Here is a 17215-nt window from a genome sequence, read left to right as displayed (position 1 = left end):
AGCGAGAAATTATAGCAACTTAAAGCTAGTTTAATTTCACAGCAGCAGTATTTCGCAAGAGCCCGAGTGTTGAAAGAGAACGCCACAAAGACGAGATTGTTGAAATTATGGATTTAAAAAATTATACAGCAAATGTGACACACAGAAGGGCTTGCTAAAATTTGTTTAAATATATTGTTCTATGTAAATCAGCCAAGGTACCCCCCTTTGCAAAAGGTTTTGACACACCTGTTTAACTTCTTTCACTTGGTACCAGCTAAATATTATTCAAAATGTAATGATGGTGGAAGAAATAAGCATCTTGAATTTGAAACTATGTTGTCGGCGATTAGCCTCGCAATGATCTTAATTGTGGTTGTCAGCCCAAAACCCTCTAAATATATATTAAATGCATCTTACCAGTTATAAAATGACTACTACATAATCTGTAGTGATCGTTTGGTGCCCAGTTTTCTCGTCGAATTGCAGCAGTCCATCTCGCTCTCCTCTCCGGGTCTCTCGGAATACGGTAGAACTTCAAGTCTCTCCGTCTATCTTCTCTGTTATTGCAACCAACCGCCACACACGCCTTCACCATTTTGATTATTAATGTTAACGAGCAGAAAAACACGCCATAATAGGAGGAATTTACGTAGCGGTAATGCTTAAACCCGACGAGCTGACGGACAATATGGCGCGGAGGCGTGGTTGTGACGTCATGTGAGTAGGGTCTATTGTAAAGTGTAGCATATGTGTCCCTTAACTAAGAAATTTTTATAAATGCTAAGTTAACAAACATTAACCTTGTATACGCACATATATATTTTTAATTTTACCAAACCATTAGTTACTGTCTGGTTATGCATTAACTAATGCATTAGCTAATGCATTAACACATGTTAATTAATATATTAATAAATGTTCAATAAGCAATTATATTAATTATTGTAATGTTACTTAAACATTAGTTATTGTCTAAAAATGCATTAGCTAATGTTAATTAAGGGACCCTTATTGTAAAGTGTTACCAAGTTTCTGTAAAAAAAAAAAAAAATGCATTTACTTACAGTCGAGATAGGCCAGGATTCTTCTGAAAGAGCAACTCTGGAAGCTGCTGCAGTTGATTACGATTCAGGCGCCTACAGCAGGAAGAACATATGATCAACCAGTGAGTACGTGTGTGTTGAAGCTGTGAATAATTTCTGCAAGATGTAGTCCAATGAGTGTTGCCACGGGCTATTGTGTTTCAGTCTCCTCCGAATGTCACATAAATATCCACGTTAAAGTTCAGGGAGAATTAAAATGCTAAGTCGGAGACAGCGCAGTGATTTATCTCTGCAGTGGTGACATTACAATACAGGGGTATTACTACCGGGGTAGGATTACATCCAGCGCACGCTTTCCGAAAGTAACAATGCTCCAAAATTCCCTTTTGGTAACAAGTGAATTACACCAATTACATGATGTGAACATGTGTGGATTTGATCTGAGTTATATCAATAGACAATGTTTCTTGCCTGGAACAATGGTTGGCAAACATCTCACATTTAAGACTGGCAGGCTTTATGCAAATAGACCATTTAAGTCAATGAGGAACAGCCCATTGCTAATTTGTTGGAAACCACAGCTCTTTCCCTCTACTAAGTCCTGGGGGCCTGTGGGAGTGAATGTAATGGCTGTGACACAGGCAGCAAATCTGACAGACAGCCTTCTGCCATGCACACACACTTTGACACAGATGTTGAGACCTCAGCAACTCACTACTGAGAATGACTGAGGGGGCGCTTCAGTGCGTAACGGGAATTAACAGTATGCAGTTTACCTGATTGTGGGTTTGTGGCTTTTTAAATATCGGCGAACCAACCACTTAATTTCCACATTGGTCTGGAACAAGAATATTGCTAACCATTTCTTTGTGAGAGGAAAAAAAAAGTCAAATATGGAGGAAAGGCGATGTGAGGCATGACCTTGAGCTATTGGAATTGTTAATGTGGGTTTCAGATTAAGGGAAAGCCTTTTATGGTGTTCACTAGTAATCATGAATGCCCATTAAAATCATCTGTGGCACAGGTTTGCTAGTGTGTCGTTTGAGGTGAGGTTAGCCGTGATTGTCCGTGTCTTTTCAGGGCCTGTTAACAAGCTACTCTGGAGTGATAGTTCTGTGCAGATGGTTCTGGGTGTGTGGTGAGCCAGGGCATTTCTGTCGGGCAAAGGTAACAAGAAATGCTTCCCACACCATCTGCCATTATTGGAATGACAGGAAAAGGCCTTGCACACTTTCCACATTTTATGGACAGCTCATCTTTTTAGTCACGTTATACTAAGCATGTGCCGGTTTACTGTGGTATGAAAACGTCACGGTTTCATAACAACTACATTTTTTTCGTCATAGCGTAATACGGTATTAGGTTTTTTTAAGTCCCAAAAATGCAGTGAGAAATCCGTGGTTTGGAGCGGAAGCGCTCATATCTCTCCCTCTGGTTGTTGTTCTGTCCTGTGTCTGTCAGTGACACTTCACCTGAGACAAAGTCGCTCATATGGGAGTACTTCAGACAGACAGACGCGGCTTAAGGGAGGAAGGACAGCAGGACCTCCAACATGATTTCCCACTTACCTGACCGTTATCCATCACTTTACACAAAATTTAAGGTACGTAAATGCTGTCATGAATGTTTCCCGCCAGCTACGAGAGTTCAGTCCAGCGTGTTTAGCGCGTCTAGCGATGGTAATACAAATACCGTATTGGCCCGAATATAAGACGGCCCTGATTATAAGACAACCCCCTCTTTTTCAAGACTCAAGTTTGAAAAAAAAACTTTTTGAACACCAAATGAATTTTTATACAGAAAATAATTTCAGTACATCTGAAACAAACGATTATAACAATATATTTGAGAGAAAAAGTATGTTATTTTGCCTCATTCAAATCTTAATAACTGAACATTTAAATATGTAAACGAGGGCAGTCAAAAATATCGAGTTAACGGGCGGTAATTAATTTTTAGAAGAGAATAGAAGAGAGCACATCACCCCTGTGCTCCAGGCCCTAACCCTAACCCTAACCCTAAACCCTTTAAGACCATTAATGGGTTGGGGCCATCTTATCTCACCGATGCTCTGGTTCCATACCGCCCCAACAGAACACTCCGCTCTCAGAATGCAGGTCTACTGGTAGTTCCCAGGGTTTCTAAAAGTACTGTCGGAGCTAGAGCCTTTAGCCACCAAGCCCCTGTTTTATGGAATCAGCTTCCAGCTAATATTAAAGAAGCCGAGACAGTCTGCACATTTAAGATTAGATTGAAAACGTTCCTATTCAACAAAGCTTATGGTCAGGCTAGTTGAAGTCGGAGTAGACTCAAAGTTTAGTCTAAGCTGCACTAGAAGCTATAAAGCTGGGGGAAGTACAGCCACTGAGTTCTATCTGCTTTTTCTCACTCTACCTACCACTTCTCTTACTTTATTTCTATTTTCCAATGTTAATATCTAGTTGTCTAGTCTCTTCATCACTCGTCACCCGGTGTCCCCTTTGCCCCCTCCCCTCTGGGGAGGGGCTATTTTTCAGCTGCAGCCTCCTGACCGTCCGGACCCCAAGCTGGATGGACGTCCTCGTTGCTACCCCCGTCTCATCTGGCTAGATGGACCGCTTCTTGTTCCTTTACTCCACTGCATCTTTACGGACTGCAACTTCGCCTGCTAATTCCCATTAGCGGTCCTGGGGCTTCCTGTCTATCTGTCCTGGGAGTGGATCTCTCCTGACTGTGATACTCCCCAAGGTTTCTCATTTTTCTCCCGAAGACTCTCGAGTTTTTGGAGTTTTTCCTTGCCAACATGGAGGGTCTAAGGATGGGGGAAACCCAGGACTTGAATTTATTTATTCATCTCTGTTGCTTCATTTGCTGTTTCTGATTGTGTATCATATTGCCTCTGCAAAGCCCTTTGAGACAACGTTGTTGTGATCCAGGGCTATATAAATAAAATTGAATTGAATTGAATTTTTAAATTAACCACGTTAAAATATTTGACGCAATTAACGCACATGCCCCGCTCAAACAGATTAAAATGACAGTACAGTATAATGTCCGCTTGTTACTGTTTTTTGGGTGTTTGGCGCCCTCTGCTGGCGCTTGGGTCCAACTGATTTTATGGGTTAGTACCATGAGTGAGCATGGTGTAATTATTGATATCAACAATGGCGAGCTACTAGGTTATTTTTTGATTGAAATTTTTACAAATTTTAACTAAACGAAAACATTAAGAGGGGTTTTAATATAAAATTTCTATAACTTGTACTAACATTTATCTTTTAAGAACTACAAGTCTTTCTATCCATGGATCGCTTTAAGATAATGTTAATAACGTTAATGCCATCTTGTTGATTTATTGTTATAATAAACAAATACAGTACTTATGTACCGTATTTGAATGTATATATCCGTCTTGTGTCTTATCTTTCCATTCCAACAATAATTTACAGAAAAATATGGCATATTTTATAGATGGTTTGAATTGCGATTAATTGCGATTAATTACGATTAATTAATTTTTAAGCTGTAATTAACTCGATTAAAAATTTTAATCGTTTGACAGCCTTAATGTAAACTAAAGTGCAATCACATTCGTATATGAATGGCTTCTGGTTTTTGAAATGTAAATAAACCAATCTATTGTGATAAAACAACAAAATTGCAATAACTGCATTAACCATCAAAGTGAGTTCTAACTGTAACTGTAGTCTTGAAAGAAATCTGAATAAGGAAAAACATTGCAATAAAATAACCTGGTTAAACTTGAGAGTAGCTGAGATCTGTCATGACAGAACATTACTCCTCAAGTTCAGCATTCGCTTCAATGATATCTAGCGCCATCTAGCGTCGTGAATTGGTATAATGTCTAGACCGCGAATATAAGACGACTCCCACTTTTTCAGTCTTATTTCAATGCAAAAAACACCGTCTTAAATTTGGGCCAATACAGTACTATAAGGTAAGTTTGTTAACGAGGCAGATAACGTGGCTAGTTAGCATGCCAAGACGGCTAACTATAGTTTCGTCTCTACCATTAGCCTACTTTTGTAAAGTCTTCGGCCAATGTAAACATCGGTTCAAAATAACATTTTCATAATACAGCCTGTGGTGTTTTTTCTCCCTGGCGACTTTCTGTGTTGACAGAGGGTGTGTGTGTGTGTATAATGTGTAAATAATGATACAAGTCATACACACATCTCCGTCAAAGTTGACCGAGTGGAAACCCAGACAAAGAGCTTTTTACGTTGAAAATTCTTGTGAATAAATGCTTAAATCCCTGAATTATTTATAGATATGGACGTAAAAGAGTCCCGATTATTGGTTAAAAGCAGAAAGAAAAAAAAAACGTGCAGTTAGCATTTATTTTACATAAATATTGCGAACTACTATATGATGCCAATGACATAGCGGCGAATTTCTCCCACTGATTTTCTTCACAACGTTTCAAAATGCATGCGTGGTACGAAAAATATAGTAATTACCTTGAATCCCTGAACAAATCACTCCTGAGACCATCCTTCCTATTTGTATGCGGTACAGCTTTCGTACTTTTATCCTAAATCCGGCATTGAATCGCTGCATGTGTCGCTGCGACTGACTGAGAATAACTGAAGCGGATTGTGGGGTGGCCCCCTGGTTGAAGGTGTTGAGCAGTGGCTGGCCGAATTGACCCGTCAATAGAATTATGAAGTCTATGCCCATACATCTAACACATTTTAGAGCTATAATTGCAATACCATGATACCGTGAAACCACGGTTTTTTTCTTAAGGTTATCAGAGCGTCAAAATCTTATACCAGCACATGCCTACGTTACACACTAGATCAGGTGTAGAAATACAATAAAGTGTCTGTCTACAAGGTGGTACTCACAGTCTTTCGAGCTCCTTCATGTCATCAAAAGCGCCACGCTCAATCACAGTAATCTGATTCTCCATCAGCTGCCTGCAGGGAAAGAAGTATGAGCATTTCATACTGTAATATAGACTGTCACTTTTGCCAGTGGTCTTTATCAAGGTATCATAAGTACTGGCATGCTTGGTGGGACTGTATTCACACTTGGGTGAAGTGTACTCAACACCCAATAAACAGAGAAGCCGGCGGTGTGTAAGGTGGGCACTTTGTGGAATCTTGGCACAAAAAAGCAGGTGTGGAAGGAACGCTCTCCAAGGTGGTTCATAGAGTGTGGTTCGATGGGCAATGCGGTTGGGTGGAGACGAGACCAAACATTGGCAAGTTGAGGGAGTTCATCTTTAAGAAGGAAAAGACTTTTTACGACCTATTTTTTAAAGACCACTTCGATCACGATCTGCCAAACTGCTGCTTGTTGAGAAATTATATTACAGGTAATCCCAGGGTTATGACGTACCTGATTTACGTGATTTGTCATTTAATTTGGTTATGTATTAGGTCTAATTAATCTAAAGGGTTGATCTCTACAGTAAATACCATGCATTGCTGGTATTTCCTTATACTATAATTTACGTGCGGTCCGCTTTCTTTTGTTGCACTCTGACTATTTTGACGTCACGCCAGAGCTATTTCCTGTTGGTTTCAAGCGTTGCTTTCACGTTGGGAAGCGGGGATGAACGCCAGTTAACATTTCAAAAAGGCAGAGAAACGTTGAACGGCGCTGGCTGGGCAAAGCCCTCTCCTGTTAGCATGCTATTAGCTCGCTAGCATATTGAACAGCGTTCGTTTTCACCGCTGGACGGGCGCAACCAATAGCTGCCGTTTTCCTTGTTGAATTGCCTGTAATTTGGACCTTATTTCACTCTGGATTATTGTGCAGCCATTGAGGAATGTTTTTGTAAGCAAATATGCCTCTATTGGTTTAATTTAAAGCATTATATGGTCTCAGTCATTATTTTTTATTTTTTTTAATGGTTTGTTCATAGTTTGACGGTGACAAATGAATGTCAGTTGTAAGAAGAACTATGATGTAATCAGTGTTACCAGGGGGAAGTAATATCTATTTTATTTTTTACTTTATTAATATGATGTATAAATTATAATACATGTTTTTAAATAGTTAGCTTGAGAGGAGGTAATTAGGGAGAGACAGCGAGAACCAAAAGTGGTATTTGCCATGTGGCAAAATGGATTTTGTCATGTGGCATTTTTTAGCTATGTGGCAAGATGAATTTTACCATCTGGCTTTTTTTAGCCATGTGGCAAAATGGATTTTGCCATCTGGCATTTTTTTGTTGCTGGACTCACCGCTCTTCCAGCGAGGGCGGAGCAAGCCACAGCAAACAGACAGCGGAGTGGACCAATTAGCGACGGGCAGACGTGACGTTGTTAAAGCGACAAGTAATTAGCGTGAGCGGCGAATGGATAAGTTTATTCAACATGGCTAGCGCGAGTCATGTTGACGGTTGTCAATGACTTGTGTTGATGTGTTTTTGGTCATTTAAAACTGGTTTTACCGCGGATTGGAACATATTCTCGGCTCTCCCGTTCGCCATCTGTGTTGTTGTAGAGACGACTTTCGGTGCGCAAGAGTGACGTTAGTCGTTAAGAACATGTCACGCAAATAAACGAATCTGATTGGAAGGTTGATTTTGTACTTGTTGGAGATGCCGTTAATGGGCTGGGTCCCAGAATATTTCTCACAGTGTTTGAAAAATACAAGGAGAATAGTCTGGCTGTGCCAGGCAAGTTTTTTTTGGCCATGTGGCAAAATGGATTTTGCCACGTGGCATTTTTTTCGCCATCTGGCAAAATGGATTTTGCCATGTGGCAAAATGAATTTTGCCATGTAGCATTTTTCGCCATGTGGCATTTTTTTGGCCATGTGGCAAAATGGATTTTTTTCAAGTGGCATTTTTTTCGCCATGTGGCAAAATGGATTTTGCCATGTGGCAATTTTTTTTTTTTTTTTTTGCCATTTGGCAAAATTGATTTTGCCACGTGGCATTTTTTTGCCATGTGGCAAAATTGATTTTGCCATGTGGCATTTTTGCGGCAAAGATCCATTTTGCCACATGGCAGAAAAATTTTGTCTCATGCCAAAAAAATAAATAAATAACGCATGCCATGCCACATGGCAGAAAAAAATGCCACATGGCAAAATCAATTATGACACATGACAAAATCAATTTTGTCACATGACTAAAAAAAAATGCCACATTGCAATGTCCATTTTGCCACGTGGCAAAAAAAATGCCACATGGCAAAATCAAGTTTGCCACATGACAAAAAAAAATTGCCACTTGGCAAAATCAATTTTGCCACATGGCAAATACCACTTTTGGTTCTCGGCCCTGCTGTAATTAGTTAAAGTGTTCATTCTGACTTACGCAGAAATTCAGGTTAGGTCGCTAGTGTAGGAATGGAACTCATTCGTAACCCGGGACTACCTGTATTTGAATTTGCTGCTGACACACATAATGCTTGAATCCCAAATTTTGCTTGTAAGAATTCATCGGGAAAAAATCATTAATGTGTCCAAACATGTGTTCCCACAGCCAATGCGTCTAAAGATGAAATCATTAGTGTCATCAGTGAAATAGGGACACTTATGTTCAATGCAAACAGTTGTGGGCAGCGACTCAGGTGTTAAACTTAAGAATAGTAATGTTGCTAATGTTGTTACAGAAATCTAGCAGCATGACTTTAAGACCTTCCAATTTGGTGACCTTACACAGTGGGCAGAGAGCCAGTACAAAGGTGGTGGGCTATAATTTGCTAATTTCCTCCCCAATCATATTAAAAATAATAATAATAATGATAAATAAATAAGCCTTTTTGTGTCCGTGGTCTTTCTGAAGCTGGTGAGTGGCAGATTTAAAGAGAAAGTTTTAAGGATACATTTGTTGTCCGTTTTATTGAATCTCATTTAAGACTGGGCATGCAACCACAAAAAAACAAACAAAAAAATGAACATTCATTCATAAACATTAAAGCTTTAAAACTTTTTCACCCACACTGCCAAAGCTTATTCCTCCAAATTGACGTCTTGGACGATTATGGAAGTGTTACAATAACACAAAGTCAAGAAAGAGACTTTACAGGAGAAACAAGAGTGTTCCTTCATTACGTATACAACTTTTCCGTGTTGAAAGCTACCCCTCCCGTCTCTGAAAACTTAGCAGTCTGTACTTCCTCGCCATCAAATATAAATGCTAATCACTGTTTGCGCTCCATAAACATTGGGAGAAAAGTGCAATTCACTTCTGATCTCTTTCTCATGAATTTAGATGGAAAAAAATTGGGTACTTTATGATTGAAAACTTGACATGGTGACGGCACTGAGTTGTATTTTTTAATAGAGTGGATGTGAGTGTGTGTACCTATACTGTAATTATAGGACTTTGAAGCCAGAAGTTTGCATACACTGTGAAAAATCTCACCATTCCTTTATTGTCTCACTGTTTGAATTTCTTAGAGAATTTTGTTATTATTTTGCATTCACACCTAACAGCAAAGTTATACCTCAGTTAGACATGTGCCAATTAGCAGTTTTAAGTGGTATGAAAACGTCAAGGTTTCAAAACTGCAACAATCATACCGTCCCTACGGTATTAGCCATTTTTCATGTCCGAAAAACGCACGGAGAAATCCCTCACTTGCAGCTGTAAGGCTTAACCCTCCCCCACTGGTTGTTGCTTAGTGTCAGTGAGTCAACTGTGCTACACGATAGCTGGAGGAAGTGAAACTCCTGAGCCCTTTTCCCCCGATTGAAGAAATGAAACCGCTGGTATGGGAATACTTCATCTACAGAGAAGTTACAGACTGACGCGGCTTAGGGAAGGGCCAACTGACATGTAAAACATGTTTGCAGGCAGTACCTCCAATATGATTTCGCATTTATACCAAATTAAAGTTTAGCAAACACTGTCATGAACGTTTCCCAACTCCAACATGTTTAGTGTGTCCAGCGGTGGTAAAACCTGGTGTTTCTTTCTCTCTGGCAACTGTCTGTGTTGAGACAGAGAGTGTGGGTATAATGTAAAAGTTAAACGAGTCATACACACATGCTTTTTATGGAAAATAATTCAATTATTTTTGTTCTGGTCTAGCCTGCATTTATTTTAATTTTATTTAGAATATTCTGTTATTTTTGTCAGCAGGATGACATTAAGAGTTCCCTGCCACCTCTTAAAAGAAAGGATGATTAAAAAAAAATATATATATATATTATTTTTTTTAAAATACCGTATCGGCCCGAATGTAAGACTGCCCTGATTATAAGACGACCCCCTCTTTTTCAAGACTCAAGTTTGAAAAAAAGACTTTTTGAACACCAAATTTAATTTTTACACAGAAAATAATTACAGTACATCTGAAACAAATTATTATAACAATTTATTTGAGAGAAAAAGCATGTTATTTTGCCTCAGTCAAATCTTAATATCTGATCATTTAAATATGTAAACTAAAGTGCAATTACATTCGTAAATGAATGGCTTCTGGTTTTTGAAATGTAAATAAAACAATCTATTGTGATAAAACAACAAAACTGCAATAACTGCATAGGTGAAGTCTAACTGTAACTGTAGTCTTGAAAGAAAAATGAATAAGGAAAAACATTGCAATAAAATAATGCAAACTGTTTAAATGAGAGTAGCTGAGATCTGTCATGACAGAACAGCGCTTCAATGATATCTGGCGCCATCTAGCATCGTGAATGGTTATAATGTTTAGACCGCAAATATAAGACGACCCCCTCTTTTTCAGGCTTATTTCAATGCAAAAAACACTGTCTTATATTCGGGCCAATACGGTACTTCTGAAGAACTTAGAGGAGCGCAAATATACGCAGATTTAAGAAGTGGATTGCATCGCCAAACTCCACTACTGCTGCATGTTTTGTTGCAACTCAGGAAGTCAATAAAGCGTGGAAACCGTTCACAGATGGTCAGTACATGAAGGAGACATTCATCAACATATCAGAACCATGGCTGTCAAACGATTAAAATTTTTTTAATCGAGTTAATTACAGCTTAAAAATTAATTAATCGTAATTAATCGCAATTCAAACCATCTATAAAATATGCCATATTTTTCTGTAAATTATTGTTGGAATGGAAAGATAAGGCACAAGACGGATATATACATTCAACATACGGTACTTAAGTACTGTATTTGTTTATTATAACAATAAATCAACATTCTCTTAAAGCGATCCATGGATAGAAAGACTTGTAGTTCTTAAAAGAAAAATGTTAGTACAAGTGATAGAAATTTTATATTAAAACCCCCTCTTAATGTTTTCGTTTTAATAAAATTTTCAATCAAAAAATAAACTAGTAGCTCGCCATTGTTGATGTCGTTAATTACACAATGCTCACTCATGGTGCTGAAACCCATAAAATCAGTCGGACCCAAGCGCCAACAGAGGGCGACAAAACACCAAAAAACACAAGTAACAAGTGGACATGACACTGTGCTGTCATTTTATTTTATTTTATTTTTTTAATTTTTTTATTATGTATTTATGGCACGGTGGCTGAGTGGTTAGCACGTCTGCCTCACAGTTCTGAGATCAAGGGTTCAAACCCGGGCTTCGGCCTTCCTGCGTGGAGTTTGCATGTTCTCCCTGTGCCTGCGTGGGTATCCTCTGGGAACTCCGGTTTCCTCCCACATCCCAAAAACATGCATGGTAGGCTGATTGAACACTCTGAATTGTCCGTAGGTATGAGTGTGTGCGTGAATGGTTGTCTGTCTCCTTGTGCTGTCATTTTAATCTGTTTGAGCGGGGCATGTGCGTTAAATGAATCAAATATTTTAACGTGATTAATTGACAAAATTAATTACCGCCCGCTAACGCGATAACTTTGACAGCCCTAATCAGAACACCTATTTGCAGACTTCAAAAACAAAACCGAGATAATCAAGAAAATCAAAGACGTGCCCAGATAAGGGGCATGTTATACATGTTCCATTTTAATGTGCACATGGCATACGAGTGCAGATGAGGGAGCAAGTAGCAGTGTGACCATGGCTCAGAAAAGAAACATGAAACAAGGCAGGAGAGATGATGTGGCAGGGGGCTAACGATGAGGCATGAAAATAGGCCTCCGCGGGAGTATAAAGGATTCTGCGCAGCTCGTGTTACACTTGAAACATGTTAAATGTCCACACAGCTTCCCCTTCTGTAGTGTGTTTATACAATCAGTTTATGGACCAAATTTAACGCCTGACGTTACAAGAGCTGTTTAATTTTATAACTCATTAAGTCCTGCGCCTGAACCGAGCGTGTTAATTGTGCCCATTTAGGAGCGGTACACATGTACACATTACTTCTTGATGTGTTAGACATAGGACAAGTCTAAATGTGTGTCGAGGGCACGATAAGTGATGCTACAACACCAGACAGTGCCCAGTGAGAGAGAAGTCCATTACATCACTTGATACAGTCACTTGGTTGCCTAATGTACTGTGGAGTAGATCCCCATAAACCCACTTCAGTGGACTTATGCTAATGTGAGCTTTGTGACTAGTCTGTGCAATTGTGTGTTTGCAGACATTATTAGTTACATTCAGAATGAAACATGCTGCTTTGCAAGTCTTTGGGTGCCATTATTTTTTTCTTTTTTGTCAAATCAGCAAAAATTATAACCTCCCTCCAGGTATTGCTCAATTCATTTAATTGATTTTGTTTTAAGAGGGACTATGCACACTAATAAGGATAACAACGTAAATGTTTGCATCAGTTTGATGGGTACTTCTTGTTTCAGCACGGATGCTTAATGGGCAGTGGGATTATGATTGCAAGCAGGGGATGATTCCATTCATGACATAGTGATGTGAAAGAAGAAAAATAATTCTCATATTGGCACCTTTATATGTAGCAGTGGCTCTCTAAGTACACTATAATAACCAACATTAAAATACAGTTGTGCAGTACGCCCAAGCTTAGCTTAGAATTATTAATTGATGTCTAATATTTAGTTAAAAAAAAAAAAAAAATCTGACCAAAGTACACGGTCCCAGTTGAAGCCTGGGACCATGTGTATTTTTCTGTGAGACCAAGATTGAGCTTTTTGGCAACAAACACTCTAAGTGGGTCTGGCGTGCCACGAGATGCGCATGCTGAAAAGCACCTCATACCCACTGTGAAGTATGGGGGTGGGTCAGTGATGCTGTGGGGCTGTTTCGCTTCCAAAGGCCCTGGGAACCTTGTCAGGGTGCATGGCATCATGAATGCTTTGAAATACCATGACATTTTAAATCAAAATCTGTTGCCCTCTGCCCGAAAGCTGAAGATGGGTCGTCGCTGGGTCTTTCAGCAAGACAATAACCGTAAACATATGGCCAAATCTACACAGAAATGGTTCACCAGACACAAAATCAAGCTCCTCCCATGGCCATCTCAGTCCCCAGACCTTGTTTTGTTGGCAAAAGTTGTACAAAGTATTAACACCAGGGGTGCTAATAATTTTGACACACATTATTTGATGTCAAATAATTTTTCTTTATGTGGGATTTTTTCCCCACTGATTGAATGCACTTGTATTGAAGGTTGGATTTTTCTCTTTTTTTCCATTAAGGTCCCATATTATTTGAATAATTAAAAAAATATATTAGAAGCTAAAAAACACATATTTTTCAGGGGTGCCAATAATTATGGAGAGCACTGTATATAGGACAATTTTAAAATGTGTCTAAATTGGGGGTCTCAGAGCGGAACTTCAAGTCACCTGAGTGTTTTCTGCCATATGCATGTAAAATGAAGGGAAAAAAAAAAAGGGGGGGGGGGGGTGCAGGACTATAGCAAGTGTGTGTGCGTGTCCAGTTCTAGGTAGAGCCGGGACATAAAACTTACAGAACTCGGATGTATTTGAGACCAGCGAAGTCAGTCTTGGTGATGCGTGTGAGATTGTTACCGTTCAGCTCCCTGCAAAGAAGAGAACACAGAAATAAGCATTAATATTTCATCTTTATTTTCCACTGCGCTATCTTGTATATTTCGAGCATTGCAAAAAAAAATAAACATTTGCACGCACAATATTTAAGAGTATACAGTATGGAACAGCCACTGCAGAAAGAGTCATACCGGTGCATTTCTAGATTGGGTTTACGGCAACATTAAAACAAAAATATTGAGGAAAAAGTACCGAGAAAAAGTACTATAGTCAATGGAGTATTTCTCCAGCGAAATACCGGTGATTTTTTGACAATAAACCACAATTTTTTTCACTCACTTTGAACTCTGCAGTTTATAATCCAGTGGATTAGTCTAAGGATTTTTACAAGATATTGAGCAGCATGTCATTTTTTTGTAAATATCCCACACTACTATGTGGAAACCTGCAGCATACAGTAGAGCATGTAGTCAATAATTAGTCAATCACTAATTGTGCAAGGTCTCCCACTTGAAAATATTAGAGGAGGCCTGTAATTGTCAACATGGGTAAACCTCAACCATGAGAGACAGAATGTGGAAAAAAAAAAAAACAGAAAATCACATTGTTCGATTTTTAAAGAATTTATTTCCAAATCATGGTGGAAAATAAGTATTTGGTTAATAGCAAAAGTTTGTTATGTACCCTTTGTTGGCCTCGGAGGCCAAACGTTTTCTGTAACTCTTCACAATCTTTTCACACACTATTGCTGGTATTTTGGCCCATTCCTCCATGCAGATCTCCTCTAGAGCAGTGATGATTTGGGGCTGTCGTTGGGCAACACAGACTTTCAACTCCCTCCGCAGATTTTTTTATGGGGTTGAGATTTGGAGACTGGCTAGGCCACTTCAGGGCCTTGAAATGCTTCATATGAAGCCACTCCTTTGTTGCCCTGGCTGTGTGTTTGGGATCATTGTCATGCTGAAAAACCCAGCCACGTCTCATCTTCAATGCCCTTGCTGATGGAAGGAGATTTTAACTCAAAATCTCTCGATACATGGCCCCATTCATTCTTTCCTTTACACAGATCAGTCGTCCTGGTCGCTTTGCAGAAAAAAACAGCCCCAAAGCATGATGTTTCCACCCCCATGCTTCAGTGGGTATGGTGTTCTTCGGATGCAATTCAGTGTTCTTTCTCCTCCAAACACGAGAACCTGTGTTTCTCCTAAAAAGTTCTATTTCGGGTTCATCTGACCATAACACATTCTCCCAGTCCTCTTCTGGATCATCCAAATGCTCTCTAGGGAACCGCAGACGGGCCTGGACGTGTACTTTCTTCAGCAGGCGGACACGTCTGGCAGTGCAGGATTTGAGTCCCTGGTGGCGCATTTTGTTACTGATAGTAGCCTTTGTTACTGTGGTCCCAGCTCTCTGTAGGTCATTCACTACGTCTCCCCCATGTGGTTCTGGGATTTTTGCTCACCGTTCTTGTTATCGTTTTGACGCCGCCGGGTGAGATCTTGCATGGAGCCCCAGATCAAGGGGGATTATCAGTGGTCTTGTATGTCTTCCATTTTCTAATAATTGCTCCCACAGTTGATTTCTTTACACCAAGCGTTTTACCTATTGCAGATTCAGTCTTCCCAGCCTGGTACAGGTCTACAATTTTGTCCCTGGTGTCCTTCGTCAGCTCTTTGCTCTTGGCCATAGTGGAGTTTGGAGTGTGACTGACTGAGTTTGTGGACAGCTGTCTTTTATACCGATAATGAATTTAAACAGGTGCTATTAATACATGTAACGAGTGAAGCCTCGTTAGACCTTGTTAGAAGAAGTTAGACCTCTCTGACAGCCAGAAATCTTGCTTGTTTGTAGGTGACCAAATACTTATTTTCCACTCTAATTTGGAAATAAATTCTTTAAAAATCAAACAATGTGATTTTCTGTTTTTTTTTCCACATTCTGTCTCGCATGGTTGCGGTTTACCCATGTTGACAATTACAGGCCTCTCTAATCTTTTCAAGTAGAAGAACTTGCAAAGTTGGTGGTTGATGAAATACTTATTTGCCCCACTGTATATTCCAGTGTTGCTTATATAAATTATGAACAAAAAACCTAGTGGGTGCGGCACGTAGTCAGGTGTGTACGGTAAATGGGTTGTGCACAACAAATTCCATCTTTTTGGAAAAAAATGTTCTACAAGTGAAACATTTTGGTAGAACAGTCATCATGTAAACATTTGGTACTAGACGTCAACACACACAACACACCATGCCAGCTATCACTCGTAATTATTGTTTTAAAATGAATTTATTTTACGTTTCATCATTAAACGGGCCTATCTTGCTTAAGATAGTTTTGGACAAATTCTCACTGTGTCATGCCTTGAGTTAAGTTGTATTAGGTTTGTGCCCTAGTGTGTCTTGACATGTTATTATCCATTGATTTCACCAGTTATGGCCTGCTGCTTGTGTGTTGACCAATCCGCTGCCTCTTGTGTCACCTAACTGTGCCTCATTTTCTAGTTACCTTATGTCTGTATTTAAGTTCCCCATGTGCTGTCTGTTTTTGTTGGGTCATTCTGTCAGCACGTGGGCGCGAAGTGGACCCAAAAGCAGGGAAACGGGGAGGTGAGGCAAGGTGGAGGTGAACTCAGAATGGTTTTAATGATAAACAAAAGTCCAAAAAAGCAAAGTACAAACCAAAATCAAGGAGAACAAAAGACTGGGTATCAAAAACGTACTGGGTGGAAGATAGGGAACACAAGGGCTTTGACGCAGGAATGGAAAAGACGCTCGGATAGATAATGACCCAACAAGATAATATACAAAGTACATACATGGGGTAACAATACAACGAGACACAGGTGGGTGACACAAGAAGCAGCAGATTGGTCAATACACATGGAGCAGGCCAAAACAAGTGAAATCAATGGATATCACATGACAAGACAAACTAGGGCACAAACCTGATACAATTTAACTAAAGGCATGACACACTGGAATGTATAATTTGTAATTTATTTTAGTTGTTCCAAATCTGAACAAATTGAAGGACAATCAGCGTCCCCATTGTGTTTGACCTTGCAGCTTTCACTGTATTGGGGCAGAGTTTCAAAGTATTGTTTTGATAACATTGAAACGTACTGCACAGTGCATAATCCTTCTAAATTCTGGTAAATGCAGGGTTTTTGAGGAAGTTGGCATTGCTTCTCCTCTGCTCTATTCTGGAAGTGCAACATGAGTGTAAGATATTTGAGCTGTCTTCCTCTTCTCGGAACTGCCAACTTACACCGACAACCGCACCCCTTCTTGGCCATGTCTTTCCACCATTGTCAGGGATTAGTGGGAGCCAGCGGAGGGGAATTGGGAAAGGCCGCAAGGCCAAAAAGCTAAGTGTTGTGGATATAACGGGAGCAGAGGGC

The 17215-nt window shown here is 39.6% G+C and overlaps 1 protein-coding gene across 4 annotated transcripts in view; it reads right to left on the bottom strand.

Annotated features, from left to right (window-relative positions):
• slit1a (slit homolog 1a (Drosophila)) overlaps nucleotides 1-17215 on the bottom strand; it is a 274736-nt gene that overhangs the window by 222447 nt on the left and 35074 nt on the right. For all 4 annotated transcript variants that reach the window (XM_057847549.1, XM_057847552.1, XM_057847551.1 and 1 more), the window contains exons 2-4: nucleotides 13776-13847; nucleotides 5876-5947; nucleotides 1047-1118 (exon numbers count right to left, since the gene is read on the bottom strand). In XM_057847549.1, coding sequence (XP_057703532.1) covers nucleotides 1047-1118; nucleotides 5876-5947; nucleotides 13776-13847 — 216 coding nt within the window. The remainder of the gene's footprint in view (nucleotides 1-1046; nucleotides 1119-5875; nucleotides 5948-13775; nucleotides 13848-17215) is intronic.

Source organism: Corythoichthys intestinalis, chromosome 10 (assembly GCF_030265065.1).
Source record: "Corythoichthys intestinalis isolate RoL2023-P3 chromosome 10, ASM3026506v1, whole genome shotgun sequence".
Taxonomy (NCBI): Eukaryota; Metazoa; Chordata; class Actinopteri; order Syngnathiformes; family Syngnathidae; genus Corythoichthys; species Corythoichthys intestinalis.
Note: the sequence above shows the minus strand (reverse complement) of the source record. Positions and strands in the feature narration are given on the sequence as shown.